Consider the following 22,057-nt stretch of genomic DNA (forward strand, 5'->3'; position numbering starts at 1 on the left):
CAGCCTCATGGTGGCACTAGAGAAAGTCAAGTGATCACCAAAGTTTGTAGGCGTCCTCTACTGGGGACCATGAATGTCTGTAGAAAATGGCAATCCATCTGATAGTTGTTGAAATATTTAAGTGGTGGACTAACCAACAAAGATTTTCATCCCAGACCTTGTAAATGCTAAAAGTACAGCCATTGGGCTTCACTAGCTAACAGGGAGAACCTGCACTCCCACTGTACAGTATATTGACTAAGATGTGTATTGGCACTAGCCATGGATTTTTTGAGTGATGACTGAAAATTACTTTGACAATACGTGGTAATTGCTGTATCAAATTTATGTTATTCCATGGTACTATTATAAGTACAATAATCGGTGCAATAATCACAGCTGAAATTCCCATTAAATACTTGGCAATTACTGCACGGCAAAAGAAAGCACTCTCGAGGCCATATTATGTTCTTGGGTTTGTTTATTTGTTTCTCATTTAAACTCATCTTGTAGCAGCTGGACGTGACCCAACATGAACCAATTTCTCCTCGGCGATCAATAAAGTATTTCTGGTTCTGATTCTAATTCTGAGACTTAACTGTCCTCACTACGACTTGTTCACACAGTCGGCAACCAGCACCTGTGAGTTATTCATCGTCAGTGATAGGTGTGTGGGCAGACTGACAGTCACATAAGCTGATTAGCAGTGTCATATGCAAGCTATTTAACCAGTGAAGAGACAGATATGATTTAATGTGGAGAAAATGTTTAAATTACATGCTGTGTATGAGGCAATAGCAAGGGTAAGACAGTGTTACAAGGGCTAGCTGTGTTACATGATGCAGACATTCCATTATGCAGAATGTTTTCAAACATGCTCATTTAAAAGGCCATATCAATATGTTTTCAAGGTTCAGTTCTTTAACTACAGATCATATATATACTTTATATATTTGCTGACGACTTTTGAATGCATGCAATACAATTATGGATCTGTATGTATTTGTCTTGCTGTTCAAGGCAGCCACTGGTTTCAATTAATTTTCATACAGAATGAAAATCAAGAAGCCGACTCTTGAGACTCATTTGAATTGTGTAATCTATCACAGTGAACATCAAGTCTGCAAATTATTTGTGTCAGTGTCACATTATTGTTTTGTGGTAAAGCAGTTTAAGTGCAGAATGGTCTGAGTGGTCCGCACCCCACTACCTCATAACAATAATGTACGGTACAACTGACATAAAGTACATAGACTTGATTGTTGACTTGTTCACCGTGATGGATTAGACGACTCAAGCAAGCGTCAAGTACTAATAGATTTTTGTATTGGAAGTGAATGGAAACCAATGGATGCTTGGAACAGCGGCAAATTAAAACGTTAAAATAAATGTTCTAATTTATTGTGATGTACAGGATTTTTAGTAAATATACTAAAACATGAAAAAACTACTGTTCCTTTAAGTAATAAACTAAATTTAAATGTTTATGGATAATCAGACTTAGCTGTAGCATCACGTTTCTACAGCATGTTCACATGAAACGTGGAGAGAAGTCACACTAGTCCACATATGACATTAAAAAAACAAAAAAACATAAGCCAACATCACAATCATAGGTACAATCAAAATGACAGTGCTGAAACTGTTGACCGAAACTTGACATTATCCATTTATATTACTTTTTTCTTCTTAGGTTGTTTGCCTCAAATGACTATCACCCAATTATCTTTTGGCAGTGTGACATTACCTTGAAGATTTATGGGACAGATTATTGAAAAAGTCAGGCATAAAAGGAGATGGGAAACAAAAAATCAATGCCACACTGTGGTTTTCCTCCTTGGAATTTTAAATGTCTGAAGTGCAGGGTTTTGTGATTTATGGCCACTGCAGACATTGTCTATCTATATATCTATATATCTATGTGTGAGTTATGCAGTAGTGTGTGTGTTTGTGATCTGAAAGTACATGTATGAATGACAGTGTGTGTTTTCATGTGTCCTTTAGACCCCAGGCTGCAGAGAAGATGTGCTCATTTATTTGGCTCTTGGCCTGTGCTGCCCTTGTCATGTGGTCATTTTTTCTGAGAGTGCAGCAAGCAAGAGCCACTTCTGTTAAGTGGCGCTCTGTCTAGGCTTGGAGTCTCAGACAGCAAACAGCCAACACGCACATATACTTTCACACGCACACGCACAGACACATACACACACACTTGAAGGCAGACCCTTTTTTTTCTCTTCACCCCCCCCCCCCCTCTCTCTTAATGTGTTTAAGTCATTTCAGGCCAGAAGCTCTGTCTAGTAGTTAGTCATTTCCTTCCAGTCTTTCAGGTGACTGGTTGCTTTGTGCTCCAGGTGGAATTGGGGCCTTATCAGCGGCAGGGCAGGGGCCCAGTGGCCACATCACACAGAATACAGCGTTTCTTCCAACCACCCAACCACATGACTGCCCCACATGATTAAACCCAATCTGACCGGCTGTTGTCTGTATGTGTGTGTGTGTTCATGTGGCAGAGGGGGAGACAGAGAAAGAGTTTGCTAATATTGCATTTCAGTTTGTTTTATCTGCAGTTTGAAGTCCAGAGGAGGAGGATGAGCACTGGAATGCTGATGACGTGTATTTGTTAGTGATTACAGTGCTCGTGTCTTCGGGTATTTGCAGTGGTGGCATGTAGGTAATATTTGCAAAATGGCTTCCATCACTTCAAGGTTGTTCACTAAAGCTAAGGCTAAATGAGCACCAAGCTTTTTTTATGTTTGCAACAGCCTGCCTTTACACAACCCTCGTAATTTTCCATAATGCTTTTGTACCAGACTGCCACAGGCTTGCAGGACAAAAGGACCAACAATACTCATGTTGGTACAAACATAACCTCCTTCTTTACAGAACAATGTGTTTCTATCATCTGCACCCTAAATGACTGTGAATGGTATGTTTTTGAAACAAACTTTGGATGAATAAAAAAGGGATAAAAGAAAGGAAAGAGAAGAAATCAATGTTTGTCTCTCCTCAGATAAATGCATGGAGCCAGGAAGCGTAAAGTGGTAAGAGAGTAATCTGTGAAACAACAATACCGTGGGCTGTAGGAGATGTAGTAATCTAGGCTGGACCAGCGCTATCCTTAAACAGAGTGTTCTGTGTCTGAAAGATTACACTGTAAGCTCTGACACCATAATGGTCCTGATGTCCTGACACACACACACACACACACACACACACACACACACATACATAGAATGGCAATTCTGCCTGCTTGGATCTTCTGCAAGGGCACCGCTGTTCACAATGTAGCCTTTAGTGAGAGTCCTGCTGGCATTGATAAGAATCTGATTGAGGCCCACTACCAGCAATGAGCAGAAAGCTAGGGAGTGATTGACACTGAAAAATAAATTAGATGTACTGTGAGGAATAAATGATGGAGGATATGAGTTGTGTTTCTTCTGTTATATGTGCTGTGTGTTTTTCTCTTTGTTTGTTTGTTTGTTTGTTTCTATTCAGCTGTAGCTTTTCAGTATGAAAATAGCTTTTGCATTTTTACAACTGTATGACTGAGGAGAAAATTAAAGGCAAAAAGAGGACAGGAAGCTGAAAAGAAAGAGAAGCTTCACTTCTCCCCCTAAAATTTAAAATTCTGCATTGTATATTCTATTTCATATAACTTTGCTAGCATGCAGTCCTCCTCTTCCTTGTCTGACTTGGCACGTTGCCATGCTTCCTTGCGTGTTCTGACCGCTTGTTTATCAGTATAATAGCAAAAAACTGCCGGCAGGAATATTTTCACATTGCATGCTTGCTGACCCCTGTGTATGTGCCTCCTCTTGTACAGTATGTGCATGATATAAACCAAACGGACACCCACTCCGAAAAAACATTGCCCTAGTGGTCAAACACTCCACAGGTTACCTTTAATGTCCATTGGTTTGGTTTGTTTAGGTTGGTGTGAAAGCTGTCAATCCAGCTCTGGTGTGGACTAAACAACCAGATCGAGACCACCTGACAAGGTGCAGATTATTTGCTGTCTGAGAGCAGAGCAGATGAAGCACATCAGTGGATAACAGCATAGTGGATATGTGATTTTAGCAGAATTCCAAAGCTAAGCTACTGCTAAATTCTTCTGCTGATCGAAGAGAAGAATCTGAATATAGATTCTGTATATTTTTGTAATATCCTCTGATAACCATGTATGCGCATCAGTACAAGCTTTTGTCCTACTCCGTGTATTTAAGCAGTTATAAAAAATGAGTTAAACGAGTGAAACGTAGCAACCACACAGTAACTACATCCTCATAATATTACGGTACAAAATACTTCTTTTTAGTCCGTAATCCTCTACATATTCATCATCATACCGTGATTTGACAGTTGATTATTTTTCATTCAGGCATTGATGATGTGTCTCCCTCTCAAAAAAGAAAAAGGTCCTCTGCACCTCCTTATGAAAATTAATGACACTACTTCGCTTTTATTTTAGGCAGCTCTATGCTGCTCTTTGTTGAACAACACTTAAATGCTATACACCTGTACACTTCTTTTTGTTTCTGTGCGGCAAGGAAAATTCAGTCACGACAGAAAAATAATTAATTCACTTATTAAGGACAAAAAACACATCCTTTAAACATGTTTTTCGTTTAATTATGACAAAGTAAATGCATACATAAAATGAAATCCATATAAAAATGTTTATTGTATTTCACTTTATTTCTTAATTTGATTTGTTTATATTTAGGTGTTTTTAAATCTTCATAAATGTGAACCACACCAGAAATAAAGTGCAACATTTTAGAATTTTTTTTTCCTTGGTTTGAACCAACTAAACTGAACTACAGGTGTGAAAGCACAAACAAGACTGTGATTGACCTCAAAGCTCACCAAGAACTTCAATTCCTTCTCCAATTTTCCACCATATTCTCTGCTTTTTATTTTTGTACTCTGTAAGTGCAGTCATTCAGATTTAGAACAGGCACAATTTGTTTCACTGAAGTTGAAACATTATTAACTCAAGAAGACTCCTTTACCTTGATTCGTGCTACCAAAAGCAAATTTGTACCCATTCACATTCACTGTTGTCTTTCTAGTGACTCAGAATGCAATCATGCTGCCAATACAAATCACCTCACATTCAGTGTTAATACACCTTTAGTGGTACATAAATCAGCTCCTAACAGAAGGCCCTAATCAAAGCCATCATCTCTGTGTCCTCTCTGTCTGAGACTAGCCTGATTTGTTCCCTGACAGTCTCCATAACCAGGTATCTTCAGTTGTTCTTGCTAACTCACACTGATTCTTCTTGTCTGTCTGTTTCCCAACAGTTCGAGGCTCATGTGCATGAGGGCATGACGGGTGTGGTGGTCAACCTGACAGTAGATGATAGAGACGACCCAGCCACAGGGGCATGGAGAGCTATCTACTCTATAATCAACGGAGATCCTACACAGAGCTTTGAAATCCAAACTAATCCAGACAATAACGAAGGAATGCTGTCTGTTGTCAAGGTAAAGCATATGAAACTGTGCATTCATGCACTGCAATAGAAAACACCACAATCACATTGTACAATTTCACTGTTGTGCAATGAATAATGTGTGTTTTATCATGAGCTGTGCACTATATTCAATGCAATGTATCATTTGCATCATCTCCATTTTCTGTTTCTTTCCCCTCCATCTTTACCTGCCCTTGCTATCTTTCCTCTACTTTTAATTCTTGTCCTTCTCCTGCTCATTTCTCAATTCATATATTTTTTCTGCTTTCCCAATTACCTTCCTCTGTTTAGCCTCTGGACTATGAAGCCACAGCGTTCCATAAGCTATTCATCAAAGTAGAGAACGAGGACCCCCTAGTTCCTGATGTTGGCTACGGCCCCAGCTCTACAGCCACTGTTCAAGTCACAGTCCTGGACTTTAATGAGGGTCCTGTCTTCTTCCCTGACCCCCTGACAGTCACCAGGATGGAAAACATTCCTGTGGGCAGCTTTGTGGCCTCACTCAATGCTACAGATCCAGATATATTACAGATACAGAGCATCAGGTAAGGGGCTTCAGCAAAACTGTCCATGTCTTGTGTATAAGAGAGAACAAATGAGATTGAGCTTTCTGTGTTGTGTGATGTCAGTGTCATCTGCTGTAGCTTGCGGCTTAGTATTCAGTAGGCAGTAATGTGCTTTCTGATTTTCATTCAGTGTCTCTCAGTTGAGCTAAGCTACACAATCAAGTATTGTGTGTTAAAGAAACACTGCGAGCAGCACTTAAATTTTCTTTTATACTTGTGCAATCCTGTTACGTCAGTGAGCTTTGCATTATTCCCACTCCAGATGATGCTAGCAAGGTGATCTGGCAGGTAAAAAACATGCCAATAATTCACAATTTTAGCCTGTCAGGTCATCATTTTCCTGCTCTCATCACTCTTTTTTTTTTTTTTTTTTACCTTTTTTCTTTTGTATCTCCTCATCAGATGCACATCTCCTCCACTGCTGAAATCCCTGTCTCCAAAGCTCTTTCAGAGTGCTGTATCTGCCCATGTTGTGTAAACAGATGAATATTGCTCAGACAATCTGCAGTTTACTGGCATAGGTTAAACCATTCACCCCAGTCAACTCAAAAGCCACAGAGTGGGGCAGCTCATTAGCTTCAAATCTGGTACAAAAAAAAGCCCTCTCTCAAATATTACCATCATCATCATAACAGGAAGGCCATTAGTTTCACTATGTGCTACAATAAAAAGTATTCCTCTTGCTGCCGGAGGGAGCCCCATAGCAGGGGCTGCACTTCCTTTTACAGGACGAAAAACTCATCATTGCATTTATTGGCTTTCAGGCCTAATTTATACTCAATTTAGATAGCTCTTTTTCTACCCTTGGAGTTATATATCATGTAAAAAATAGTGTTAAGTAAACACATCGGGATAATAATGATCCAAGGAAATAAAACCCACCAGATCGTGACTTTACTGCTAAAATTATTAATGCTGCTTTATGTGCTGTAAAATGTAGTCACTGTGTCAGTATCAAATGCTACATAATGTGGAGTTGTTCCGCTGAATGTTGTGTAGGAGTCAAGACCTGTGCCCATAAAGCTTTGTTAAGTGGCAGCCCCAAGATCACCAGTCAAGTCACATAACCATATAAATTTAAAAATGTCCGAGAGCACAAAATGGCCCTTGAATACAAATTCTGCTCAGTAGTACCAACATGCTACTTGAATACTGGGGCAGTTTTTTGTTTTGTTCTGGGTTTTTTGTAAGCAAGATCAAGAAACATGCTCTGTTCAACACTTTGGGCCACCTTAGGGCATTTATTTAATCTTGACAGTTGAATTAACATTGATTAATGGTCACAATTTGATTTAACATTTTAAACAGACTTTGTACATCAAAAGCAAACAGAAATGGATGAAAAATATAGAAAGAAAAAAGAAATAACAAAAGGTCACTGTTAAAGCATACATCTGTACAGTATTTGAAGTATGTACATTTTAACAAGACTTTTAAAGGAAAGAAACAAAAAAGTAGTTTAATGTGTTAGCATACTAAAATATGCCAGATAACTGATGGGAATGTCATTAGTTTTGTAGGTATATGGACATAAACCAAAATTTTGCACAAATGAAAATCCTGACTTGATGATGGCTCTAGATGTATCCTGGAGGGGGGGCGTGTCTGTATCAAAATTCCAATGGCAACCCATCCAACAGTTGTTGAGATGTTTCACTCAGAACCACAAATGTCAACCTCATGGTGGCACACAAAATTCAAGTTATCACCAAGGTCATGAGGATTCATCCTTTGGGAACCATGAATGTCTGTAGCAAATTTCATGGCAATCCATCCAATATCTATTGAGACATTTCACCGAAAAACAAAAATGCCAACCTGCTGGTGGTGCTAGATGAAAAGACGAGGGAAAGCCAGAGTAATGGACCAACAAACAGATTCAGTCATCATTGCTCCCCGGAGCCACATCACTAGTGTGGTTAAAAATCTTGTAGGCTTAAGGAATCTTGGGGTGATTTCAAACCTATAGTTTGTTTGCTCAGGTCTAAATCAGTGGATGAGTTGGTAAACTTGCTGTGTTTACCCTTTGGTTCAGTTTCTCTTCACACAGAAAAGTCCAAGTGAACCAAAATGCATTACTACAAGCCATGTGAGAACATTCACTCCACTTATTGTTCAGATGTGTCTGGGGCGGGAGCATGAATGTAAACCCAGGAAGAAGGTCCTGAAGAAGGAAGTCTAGCCAAAAACAACTTTCTTTGTTGCATTAGTCCAGGCTGTACCTTAAGTAATTCTCGCAGTGGTTACTAGCAACTGTTAAATTTACTTATTTGCTTCCCAGTATGCTGATTAACTTGTAAGCAGAGAGATTACTTAGTATGATTACTGTGTTCAGATCTGCCCAAATGAATCACACCAAGGAGGAAGACGAACAAGAGTCTGATTCAACCGGGCTAAAAAGCGCAGGTCTAAAAATGCCCTTGGAGCAGTTTTAAGTATCTTCATTCTAAATTGATATCACTTTCAGTATAAATATTGAGGCAGGGAACAGATGTTAAAAGCCAAATTGCCTCTTTTTATCTAAACACTTATTTCACGCATCAGGCTATCCAGGAGTTAAGAGAGACTCAGCAAAAATGTTTTCACTAAACTAAATATGAGGTAGAAAACATTCAGTCTTGATTGTATCTTATCTGTTTGTGCTCAGCAGCTAATAGTCCTCACTAACCTGTTTACCACATCCTCTGCTCCTGAATTGCACTGCATTAGAAAATCTTCCCTCTGACGCAAGAATCTGAACAAGTTTCATTAAGTTTTTACACTTGCTTGAGATGGTTTTTGCCTTTTTTGAAACAGAGTTAATGCATTATAAATGGGAGATGGAAACACCTTTGCCAAATAAGTTCTGACGTAGTGGACATTTAACTCACATGACTGATCAGCCGTCTCAACTGTCAGCGTCTTCCCAGATATTCCCAAAATATGGGAAAAAAAATGGCCAATACATGCCGACATGAAAGAACAATTAAAACTTGCCCAATTGAAACAAATTCCTGAAGACCTATCTCTATTTTTCTCTCGTAGATGGCCAAGACGTCTGGTTTAGTTTCCGGTTCACAACGTCTACTTCTCCTACTGTACAGCTATGCGTAACGTAGCCTATACCACCAACTTCTGATGAAACCACACTTTGCATAACCTAGTTTATTTTCTCCAAGCCAGCTGATGGAAACACACCTAATTCGCTTTTTTTTATTTTATTTTATTTTTTTGCTACATTTTAAAAGTTTGCTTAAAATTTGCTTGACATTAGATGGAAACATGGCTACTGAGCAACAGCATAACGGAATTAATTTCTTTATGACTCACTCGGGTTAGAGGAGGTTAAAAAAGTTTGTCTCCCAAGTCACACATCTGCATCTTTCTAACTTTATCCGTCTTCCTCTCATCCTTGGCATACATATCTATATTTATTTCATAGCTTCTGTTTTTGTTGTCATTTCATCCTCTGACATTTCGCCAGTAACAGTGACTTTGACGTGTCACAACTGTAACCTGCAGACAGGTTGAGGACACTGTGAGAGACAGACACTTGGAGAGTTGGAAACAGGGAGGGAGCGTGCACAGAATGAAATGACGAAAAAAAAAAGTGGAGGATATCTGTTTACCGTTCTCTCTGCTCCTCTGTCTGGCTCTGCATAACTGTGCAGGTGTGTGTGTGTGTCTCGCTGTGTCTGCCCCTGGGATGTGTAGGTCAAATGCATTTGACAAGGAACACAATTGGTCTTACTCGCTGGTCAGAGTCAGCAGCATTCAGTGCCCACCACACACATACACAAGGTTGTATGTGTATATTTGTGAGAATAAGAGTATTTCCTTAACATTAGCCAGTTATACCAAGGACCAAATCCACAGATAATGGAATGCACCCACGAATAGCACTGTGAATTGTGCAGCATTTGCACCCGCAATCTGCCCCATTTTAAGGTCCTATTCAGAAAAGATTTTGCACTAATGATATGTCAGCGCAAACACACCAATAAAGTTTTGCAGCTGAGTGCAATTTGCCCTTGTTTTGCACCTGATTAAGCTGAGCTGTTTCCAGTGTTTTAGGCTTTTCTCCATATTTCCGCACACAGATTGGTCCATAATGAAAACTGCAGAGAGCACAAAAACCTCATATTGTGTGTCTTTAATTAGCTGTGGTGCACACACACAGAGCTCTCCACAATCACAAACCAACTTTCATGTATTTGTATTTCTCTAGTATTTCGCATCAGCAACATAATCTACTGAGATTTCTATCAATATACATCTATTAATGTGACTCAGGCAGGTCTGAAACGTGTAACATTAATGTCTGAATCTTACAATAATGTTGTTCAGGTGTCACTGAATGCATGGACCACAGTATGCATCTGAACAAAGGGGGGGCATATAGCTCATGCACTGAAACAGACATACCTATATTACTGTTGTATGAGTATTGAGTAATGTTACTTTTTAGTCCAACACCACACAACGCTACATCTACATACATGATGAACACGCGCATACACATGCCCCTCTGATCCAACACAAAAATTCACACACGACAGGCCAAGCCTACTTACACATAAACGTACAGATGAAACAATAGTGAACAAACATCTCCTAAACAACCAAAACACATCCTGCTGCAAGTGCAAATCAGCATCGTATTCATTCATTATTATCATGAGTCAGCACTCAGGAGATAAATATCATATACACACAGAGACAAGCGGAGTGTGCAGTTCTGTGTGTGCACCCACACAGTTCCCAACGACCAGTCCCTGCACTCATTTTGCTGGACAAATTCTTTTGCGACAGCAGTCAGGTCCACTTGGCCATGTCTCGGTGTATATGGCTGCACATCAATCCACTTTATGGCTATAACCTATAACTTGTAGTTGTTTTTTTTGTTATCTTTTGAGTTTAAAAGGAATTATAGAACAGTTTTTGTCAATGTTTGCAACCCCTTTTTGGTTTAAAAAATATTCAAATATCAATTAAGTGTGTTTGGAGTGCGTCTTGAAAACCACCATGTACGGATGCGTGATATATGGTCAGGATCTGACTGTAATTAATGTTCTGTGTTTTGCTATACACCTACAGGCAAGCTGTTACACACGCATTCCAGGTTTATATGGTGGAATTGTTTGTAATAAAGCAGCCCCTTACTGTATGGATGAATCCTAAGCTCCGTCAGCGCAGTTATTTTTATTTTTAAATCCGAGATAAGCCCACAACTCCACTTGATCCCCCCCATGTCTGACTGTAGATTTCACCCTTAATATCATTCAGTATAAATACAATATCATTCAAGCCTCACAAGCGTGAAGATTTAAAGCAAGAGAAAGAGACAGAGAGAGACAGTGAGTGTGCGCACAGTTAACACTAACTATCTGAAGACGCTAATAACTCCACCCTAGTTGCGTGTGGCAATTAGCACTGGTTTTTGTGAATTAGACTTTTTTTGCAGCAAGGCTTGTTTGCATAGAAAGGGGCCAATTTTGCACCGAATATATGAATATGACATAATTTACATAAATGCAAATGGCGCAGACGCACCATGGTAAGCTATTTGCTTGGCAGCGCAGTTTGCGGTGCATTTCACCCTTTGCGGATGCTTTGTGAATTATATGCTATCTTTTTGTCTCACTTGCACAGGTTTAGTAGCCACAAAAGCAGAGCAATTCTTTTGTGGATTTGGCCCCAATTATGTTAATACTAGGAGGAATAATACATACGAACAGGCCTACTTTATATATTATATAACAGTCTGATCTGTGCCCTTTCTGTCAAGAAACAGCATGTGGAGAAACCAGGGAACACAAAGTAGCCAGCTGCTAAATTTATTTAAGCAACTCAATTTTTTGAAACCTTTCCATTACATTAAGCACCTAAGCCCTATTTGCAAAGGACTATTGTCACCTGGGGTCCTCCTTTGATTCGTAATAATTGCGGCAGTCATCCGAGTTCTTAAACCTGTGCAACTCTGGCTCCATTCAGACAGGATTAAAACTCCAGTGGGAGATGGGTAATAAAATATTTGCCACACTGCTTTAACTAAATTTGTCATTGCAGGGGGCATTTTAGATAATGCCAAATTAGAGGGGATGGTTCATCATATGGTATATTCCACAGGACAATCACGTGTCACTAGCTGAGCTCAATAAACTTAAAGGAAATGCAGGTTTTCACACACGTACACTCTGAGACACAATTTAAAATACAAGGTGTCTCTTATGGTGCAATTTTATAAAACAATGGTAGTTAAAGTCTCAGTGAAACAGAAGTTAGATTGTCTTTAGCTTTAGTATTGTGATGTATTTCCAAGTAAAACACAATATGTGAGCAGAGTATATCTATGAGAGGGATTTGATTTAAATCCCTCTCATAGATATACTCTGCTCTCTGCTTGATTGGAACACTGAAAAGTAGGCATAGTTTAGTAGTAGTAATATTTTTTATTCAGTCATCACACATAATACAATAAGTATAAACAGTATATACAATATACAATCTAATATACAATTAGTCTAAGTATTAAGTAGTGACTGAAAAGGTACAGGCAGAAGCATAATGGTTATATATGCCTATTGGGTTTTATAACCAGTGGATTAGTGTGATCATAGTAACCAGCCTTATTAAAAATACGTATGGCTCATATTTGTATTAAGACTATTGAATAATAGTTGTTTGAAAAAGGTCTATCGTGACATTATGACAGCAACATGATAGAAGTCATGTAACAGATAATAAAATAAAGAGAAGGTATTATCTAAGTCCAGACTAACAACATTTCAGATGTCCTCTGTGAGTGGGACTCATTATGACACCTTGTCCATAAACTGTAAATATTTCACCACAAATTGCCTAGTGAAGCATTCATCACTGCAGTTTCAGTTTTCATACAATACATGTTTTATACAAGATGATGAAATTAAGATCAAGCCTTTAGACAACCTACTACCTCCATGAACATTAATGGAAACGTTAACTGGAAGGCTAATCACTGAAATTACAACAGGTTTTGGTTGTATTTGAAGATGGAGACTGCATGAATAGTCTTCAAAAAGCTGTAGTGTGTAGGAACAGGATATGCTGTGTTCTCATTAGCCTGGTTTTCAGCCCACAGCCAAGCAGAACCAAGCAGAGCCAGGACTAACTCATTATCCAGGTTATTAGAAAGCTTTCCTTCACCTATTTTTTTTTCTTAATGTTGCTGAGGCACAGATAATTTCCCTGCAAGGGTGTAACATTTCAGCAAATAAATAAATGAAATCTGTTACACTTTGACCACAAACACTTTGAACTAGTCCAGATTCTGACGAGCCCCCAATGCTCCTGCTGGCTTTAATGATCTCATCACTGCTTCATTCTTTCATAATGTTGACAATGCGAGGGAAAACATTTTCTGGAGGAGATGTAATTAAATCCTAATGATAAAAGAAATGTTGCACACAGCATCTATAAATCACATGATGCAACTATTAATAGATTTTTTTTTAATGTTAAAAAGCATTCATTAAAATAGTGCTCGGGGCAAATTACTTGTGTTTTTTAATTTACCTTATTCTAGCACAGTGATGAGAATAGTAAAAAGAACAGTAAAAAACAAACACAAAGCAATTTCTCTTGACTCATACATCACTATATAAAACCACTTTCACGCAAACTGACCTTAGATAGTCCCAATTTACACCATTATAGCAAATATGTGTTGTTTTAATCCTGTTCAGTATTTAGGCCAAAGTCTTAAGCTCTGGGGGATTTGTCTCATGTTCCTTCAGGTTTTCTAGCCCTCTGGACTGGTTTAGTTGAGCAGAATAGTTTTACTAGAGTGCTCAAGAATAAAGCCACATCAGACCAAGGTAATGACAGTGTGCATGATAGACGGAGAGAGTTGAACTCACTTTTGACAAAAATCTCTGGTAAACCTTTTGAGTACAGAAATGTTTTGCTGGGTGCGTGGGCACTTGACACTGAGGAAATATCTAGCACTTCAGGGTAGTTTTGTACCCTGAAATTTGTAGAAAAGTTCAGTCAGACAGTCTACTTTTTCAAATCCTATCTTCAACTTCATGCTCCTGTGGTGCCAATCTGCCAGGCTGTGTTAAGAGGGGAACCAATAATCTGAAGTGTCATCAAGAAAGTTTGGCTAATTTAATTAGGTCTCATTTCCAGTGACAAGACTTTCATTGGTTGCTGAGTAACTATTTACACTGATGTAATTGATGCTTGATGGGAAAAGGAGACTCTGTTTTCATCAGAAAGTAAAGGACCTCAACTGAAACTCATGGCCATAATTTGAACACAGCATTGTATAGCATTATTGTGCAGCGTTGTATAATGTCTGTGCAGAGTTAATACTACCCTTGGAGAGACAAGAACATTGTGTTTTTCTTTTTATTTCTTTTCTTGATATTTGTTCTTGTCTAGCATGTGTGGTTAGCGGTTGTTTCTCTCAAGTGATCAGAGTAGATATTGCTGCTTTTCTGAAAGCAGACAATAGGTTGAAACCAACCAGACATCTGGATTTTCTACCATGGAGAGAAGCTGTAGACAGATAAAGCAGAATGCTTTGAACAACATTTGGATTGGAAATCATAGCAACAGAAATAAAATCTGCAAATAGCTGTAAAAATAAAAACCATTTCCAGTGTTCAAGTTTCTGAAAGTTGTCACATGGTGCCTTACTTCCCAGTTCATCCAAAGCTCAGAGGTCTGCAGACTTCAGCTACCTCTCTACCATGACTTCTCTGAAATACAGTTAAGTTGTTTTCTTCTCCTTGCTTTGAAAATAGAGAGAATCTCAAGCCGTTGGGTTATCCATTATTCAGCAGCCACCTGTCTACTCTCACTTTGGTCATATTGAAGTTAAGAAGGATGGAGAGCTTGAATGTCAGGCATGAAAATTGGCAGGGAACTTTGAGGAGCCAAGGTAAGGAGAGAGATGAGGAAAGAGAAGGTGAGACAGATCAATGGACAGACAGACTGCAAGGACCACAGAGTCTGTGTGAAGGGAAGGGTGTCAAATGTGACAAAGGCTGACCTGAGAGGGGTCAGACAGTGTGATCACCTTCAGATCTTCCTGAAATTGTCCCTGCCTGCGTAGGATGACCAACAGAGTAAGAGCGAGAGAGATAAAGAGAGCTTTCCATAAGCACTGGCTGCCGGCCAAACAGTCAACTACTCATTTAAGTCCAGCCAGCTACTTTATTATATCCATTTTTGAGCCTAATAAAAATAGTTTTAATTAACAAGTTGCGATTAACTCTGCAAGTACATTTATGACCACTAGCCTCTGCTTAAAAACAGTGTGAGCATGATGATAGAGAAACATGCTCTATATGAATGTGTGTGTGTATGTGTGTGTGTGTGTGTGTGTACGCCCACAGCTGAGAGGCTGTATCCTGCCGAATAGAGAGCAGAGAGCCATCCTCGGTATTTGACATATATTAACATCTATGACAAAATACATTAAGAATTGCATTGATTGCCTAGACTGTACATCCTCATTAGATGGGCTACTTTGGAAAACACCAACAGCAGCAACTTGAAGACAATAACTATTGAAAAGTCCACTGAAAGTGCTGCATTTTCCATATACATTACACAGACGTTTATGGCTTAATGAATGAACAAATTAATGAATTATCTTTATCTACATTGCACATTTTACAGCAGAGCCATCTCTAAGACGCATTGCAAACACACAGTAAAACAGGCAATGATGTCAAAGTAACAGGCCTGTGGCATATGAGAAATGTAGGCCATGCCTCAGCCTCACACTCAGGATGATAGTGAAGATGAAAATGAAAATGAAGATAACTAGAAGTTGAGTTGATTCAGTAGATCCACATGATTTCAGTCAACTGATTCATGTGTTTTGTTAGTTCAGAGTTATTTTTGGCATAGATTTATTTTATAAATAATTTAAAACCAATACATAGGCTAGATAAGACAGGATTAAAAACTTGTTCCCCCTTAAAATAACCTTGTTTATTTTTGTTGAATAAGAGTGCATTTATGTCTCTAGTAAAACAATGCATTAACCATCTTTGTGGCATGTCTTGTACAACCGTACAGTGAAGGTGTCAATAAAAAATAATAAATAAGGTCTAATGATTCTTAATTACAAAACTTCTGATCAGTCAGGAACAGGCATGGTTTTAAATGTTAATAGTTATTTTCAGACTGTGTGGGTTAAAACACACAAGAAGCCTAATTCTCCTTTACAATAATTCACTACATGTTTACAATCAGGTAGACAAACTCATTAAAATATACAATAATTAAGATTAGTGTATATGATGGAATAGTGGCATTAGAATGTACCAGAGGCCACCAAATTTGGGCTTTTACAGACAAAATTTTCCTCCATGCAGCATGCCCCCGGACCCCTCTAGCTGGCTACTTTTCCCCACTGTCCGGTTTCTCCATATCCTTGTGGAAAGCCCTCGATAAAGAGGATGCATTACAGGACAGAAAGATGACAGTGAGACATACGAATAGAGCACACTAGGGAGGATATGATGATGGGATGGAGCCAGGCAGGAGGAATTCACTCACTGACTTTCACACATTTTTAATAATACAAGTAGACTGTCATTAATGAAGATTTGATTGGCTGAGACCGCCTGCAAATGTGTCCAGACAGATACGCTGGGCCAGTTAAATATCCTGTTTGCTGCAAAGTGCACAGAGTACAAGGTAATCGGGATGAAACAGGAAGGTAAAGAGGAAATCTATAATACTCTTGCTGAACTTTTCCTAACTAATTCCAAAAGTTACCCCAAAGTTCAAAGTGGCCAGGGGCAAACAACAGCAGAGCACTTTTGTTTGGCCAGAAGTTTTCTACAAAGAAGTGAAATACAACCAAGTGAGTTTGCCTAAAGCCACTCTGTCTCCTTCTCTATCTCCCTTTCTCTCAACACATCACATTAAAAATTAACCAATAGCTGCAGTAACCCAGTATCTGGGCCATCCATACAACTCAGCGAACTTTGTGTGTAGGCTAAGTCATCAGAGGTCTACAGGAGTAAGTGTGCTGCAGTAATAGTGGACACCTTAACAGCTCTTTAGTCATCAACAGCAACCTACAGTATGAAACTTTAGTCAAAATTACACACTACCAACTTTTTCTTAATTTGAAGGCTGCAATTGTGTAAATTTGTTCATGGCAGTTGACATCATAGTTCGAAGTTTAGTCCAATCCATATACCAACTATGCATTTTTTTAAACAGTGCTAGCTATTTGCATTTAGTAAGATTTTAGAAGAGATTAATTTTTTTCTAATGCTTCCTCCCTTTCTTTCACTTTGCTCTGCTCTCTTGCTTTTTAGTTCCTTGGCATCACATTTTGACATGGTGCTGTGAAAGGGTGCTCAGAGGCGCCAGTATCACTGATCAAACAGCATAATTACCCACATTTGGAAATTAATCCTCTATCAAGCTGTTTAGGAGTTTCCAACCTGCAGGCCATGGAACATTTATTTGCTACTGGGCCACAAGTAGAACATGATTCTTCAAAAAAAAAGCTGAATAGTAATTATATAACTTTTTAGGATATAGCAAGGCAAAGAGGGGTAACTACAGAATCAGTGAAGTTGAGAAAAAAAAGGGTTTAAAGTTCTCAAGCTGGACAACAAAGTAGTAACTGATAGAAAGGTTTCATTTCCTTTTAAATTTGTTTGTTTTAAGTCCCCTTCCACTCAAAAATATGTTTGACCTTCACTGTGCAGAATGATGTATGTGCAGTGACACAAGAAAGTTGTTTACACATAAATCTGCTGAAAGTGTAAAGTTTCTGCAATACTTTAATTTGAGTTTAAGGCATGAATCTTCTTCAATAAGGAGGGATCAATTTAAAGTGAATAACAATATTTATTGAGATTAGAAACAAGGAAAGATTGGACTCCATCATTGTGAAGCATCTTCATAAAGCTGCTCCTACGAGATAGGAAAGGATCCCCTGGAGTCTAGACGGTGGTGGTGGTGGAGTGGAACCGGCAGGTGGTTGATGGAAACGTTCACTTGAGTCTCTCTGGATATCATAGACATCGTAGTGGTGATGGGGAGGTGGTGGGTTGTGCAATAGCAGGTCTTAGAGACAGAATGGCAGAATTGCAAGGATATTTAAAGAACAGCATCAAGGGTCTGATTAGTTCGAGGACCACAGGCAGAAAGATTATTGGTCAGGTGTGGTGACGTCAGAGTTGTGAATGTAGGGATTTTGACAGTGTAGGAAAGTGGAAATGACAGAGAGAAATATAACAGGAGGAAATAGCAGCATTCACCCACTAGATGAATAAAGGCAAAATTTGAGGGTAGAGGTCTTCCTTAATGAACTTTGCCAAAGCTTCATAAGTATGATTTATAACATTGCAACTATTTTGGAGCCAATCGTGGTCTGTGCCCAGCAATTAAGCTTTTGAAATGAAAAATATTGTTACAGTGTGTGTACATGCAGTGTGTACCCATAACACCCACCCGATGGCCGGTCAGCAACCAATAAAGACATTGGAAATCATTTGTTCATTTGACATTTGCAGATGAAAACTTAAGTTTTCAGTACAGCACCCTAATTCCACTGGTTCTCCCACTACAATGTTTCTGGCTGTGGTAACAGATGCAACACAAATACTAGTTACTACTACTAGCTGCCACTAAATACTTGTCTGTAATCTGTCAAATACAAATTGTATTTTTTGTCACACCAATCTTTTAGCATTTTTTGTGTGTTGCCCTTGCAATCATGGTAAAATGCACCCACACATTCAAAATCTTTTTTGTTCCTACCATGGCTCAAGTGCAACATTAAAACAAATAAGGAAAGCATGTGTGCTGGAGATCGTTCTTCAGATGTTAAGTCAGTGTTTACAATGTACAGACATCAGTACAAGAAATCAGTAGTGTGACGCAGTTGTCAAAAACTGAAACTTTTGCAAATTCTCAGTTATTGTCATCAGAAACCAGTACTGTATATATATATAATACTGAAGAAACTTCCTTAATTTACTCATGTGTATAACCTTAATATATCATCAACTAAGTGGTTGACAGGAAGGAATGTGAATCTCAGTAATAAACATTTTAGTAGGCTTTCATTGTGTCCTTTACTAAGCAGTGCTATCTGCTGGGTGACATGTTAAAGTAGCATCAAACTGGCATTTGCCAAGATTATAAGGTTACCACATGGCTCTGTAGATACTGTACCTGATTTCTTCAAACCTCTACTCCACCAAGCTGGTACGCAGTACGGGAGAAGGCAGCGTAGCTACTGTCTGAGGCAGCATTGCATCATTCACAAGAAGAATATGTGCTGTCTAAGGCTGCACAATATGAGGAAAATCTGTGATGTGCAATAACATTGTTCAATATTGCAATGACTATATGACTTGAAATAAATAAACAAATATTGAAATGTGCATATTAGCTGTACAGTTCCTATTTCTTTCTGCTTAAATAGGTACACTGCTAACATAGACCCCAAACACTGAATAGCCTATGCCCACTGAACAAAAAAGTGAAATAAATTATTTCAAACATGCTTTTATTGAACAAATTGCACATGAATATCCAACCAATTGAACAGAACATTAATTTAAATAAGGCATTATAACTATAAGAAATTAAAGTCTAATTTCCCCTGCTCCCTTTAAAATAATTTCTTCTAAACTCAACCAAAACATCTCTTACCATACAGTGTTGAAATTAAAAAAAACATCTGGGGGGAAACAACTTAAATCATTAAATAAATATAAATTAAACATGGCAATTTAAAATAACTGTAATGTCTCACATTACAATCATCAATACCCTCGACTCCGCCAAACAAGGTGCAGAGATCTATGGTATGAGTGGGGAAATTGAAATAGAGTAGGGCCACTTAATCAAGAGAAAATTAGATAAAATCAGGAAAAAATATCTACCCCTCAGGGCAGGTTTCGTTTCACAAATGTCAAAAATCAATTTTCTAAATGTTACTTCATTACATGATGTTGACGGAACAAAAAAGGCAGAACTCAACTGTGAGGGCAGTGCAGCACTCAAACAGTCTACAGTGCACACACACTAGAGTTCATCTTCAAAAAAGGCAGCAGTTACAAGCATTTTTTGATTTGATGACTAAATAATTACCTTTGCGAGACAAACATGAAGAATATAGATCAAATCACCATGATCTCTTGCTAACAACAACAGTCACTTCCAGGTAGACTGTGGAGATATGTGAAATCCACAGACTTGTTTATTTCTGTCGTCGCTTCCAGCCGTAACTGTAACATTTAAAGATATATAGTTAAACACAGTGGTCCAACCTATCTGACATTTCTGCTGTGCTTATTTTATGTACTGTGTTGCTTTGCTAGTGTCTTTGGTTTCTTTTGCTTTTCGGGGAGCAGCGGTAAAACCCGAAGCGTTGTCTTTCTTTTAAGTTTGGAAAACTGGATTGAACTGAACTGATTTGGGGTTGTGGGGAAAACAAAGTGGACTCTTTAGCGCGCAGATTGAACTATGAGACTGTGGGACGAATTACACACACACACACACTAACACACACACTGAAAAACCCGAACCCTTCTCCACTCTCTCTCTTTGCCCAGCACTCCCATACACAATAAGACTTAACCATTTTCTCTTCAATTGAGAGTATATCCCAGTTGTTCATCGCTCCCATCTGTTCCGTGCCATTAAATTGTATGTACACAACACAGAGGTTTCTGACCCGGAAGTTATTGTAAACAAACATTGTGATTGGTTCTATTGTGAACTTTCTACGCCATCACTCAGAGACTAACGTTAACAGAGCAGAGCAGTGAACTCCAGCAGTAACAAATGAGACCAGCTGGCCAACACACACTGCAGCTTTAAACAACTTAAACCAACTCTGAGGTGAAGAAAATCACTCGGTGCTTAGTCTGTTTCACCTCAGAAACTCTGCACCCGCTCAGCGTCTTGGAAAGCGATGGCTTTCCCCAGAGGTAACGGTGCAGCAGAGAGGCTGCTCTCCGCTGCTGGAGACATAATGTTGAAAACACAGCAGAGCACTCTTTGGCCTGCATGGCGCTTGTGAATAAAACAATGTTTCTTATTCATCGTGTTTCAGGCAGTCTTTTGCGGTGTTTATCGTGCATGCTCATATCGTGATGACGATGAAAATACAATTAATTGTTCAGCCCTAGTGCCTTAGAGAAAGTTTCAAGGAAATGAGTTGCATGTTTTTCATTTTGCCACAGCACTTTGTTAATGTCACTCTGCAGAGCAGAACAAGCTGAGTCATAGTCTGCTCCATTTTCTTCTCTCTCTTCTCTCTATCCTTCTGGGATGAGAAGGGGCTGATTACAGGCTAATCAGATGTTTAGATTTGTTTCTCATTTCTAGCAGATGAGTAAAGCATGCCAAATGCTTGGTAAAGGAGGGAAGAGTGAGTGAGTGTGTGGGAGACAGAGAGAGAGTGGGGGAGGGGAGAGGCTTTAGTCATACAGTCACTATGCCAGGAAATAATTAAAACCATCCTAAAAGATGCCAAGAGGAACAGGGAGAGAAGGATGCTGTGCTGCAAAGCAGGAGTAAATTGCTTTTCTTCCTGTTAATTACAGGGTTATGGTTTTCAACTGATGCAAAGAGGTGCTATTTTGCACCTTAACCACCTTATGATAATAACTTTTTTTGTTCTGTTGTTACTCAAGCTTGCTACTTTATGAAAGTGTTGTTACACTCAATGAGGGCGACACACTGGTATCACTCAATGTGTATGTGCTGATACAGACTTGTACATAGCTTGTGTGTCTTCAATGTGCATTTGTGTATCAAAGGAGTGTCCTTGCATACTCCTCTCTGTTCTTGCAAAGTATTGACAATGCAAACCTTTCATTTTCATCTTTGATTTTGTGCCCACTGTCTCTCCTCTCTCTCCACTGCTGTTATGTAGTCACAGTGGGTCTTTGTTCAGCATCCTCAGGGGAGCTTCTCCAATTGTTGAGTGGAGTTGGCAGAGAGCCTCCTCTAGACTTTACCTGGCTCACAGCAAAACAATAGTCAATGGGCTGAAGAGAGCACGGAG

At 38.9% G+C, this 22,057-nt stretch overlaps 1 protein-coding gene across 1 annotated transcript in view; it reads left to right on the forward strand.

The window, feature by feature from the left end:
- The window catches only part of cdh13 (cadherin 13, H-cadherin (heart)), a 353,543-nt gene that overhangs the window by 277,141 nt on the left and 54,345 nt on the right, over positions 1-22,057 (forward strand). Inside the window, exons 10-11 of the mRNA XM_067589068.1 lie at positions 5,286-5,468; positions 5,750-6,003. Coding sequence (XP_067445169.1) covers positions 5,286-5,468; positions 5,750-6,003 — 437 coding nt within the window. The remainder of the gene's footprint in view (positions 1-5,285; positions 5,469-5,749; positions 6,004-22,057) is intronic.

The sequence above is a fragment of the Thunnus thynnus genome, chromosome 5 (genome assembly GCF_963924715.1).
Source record: "Thunnus thynnus chromosome 5, fThuThy2.1, whole genome shotgun sequence".
Taxonomy (NCBI): Eukaryota; Metazoa; Chordata; class Actinopteri; order Scombriformes; family Scombridae; genus Thunnus; species Thunnus thynnus.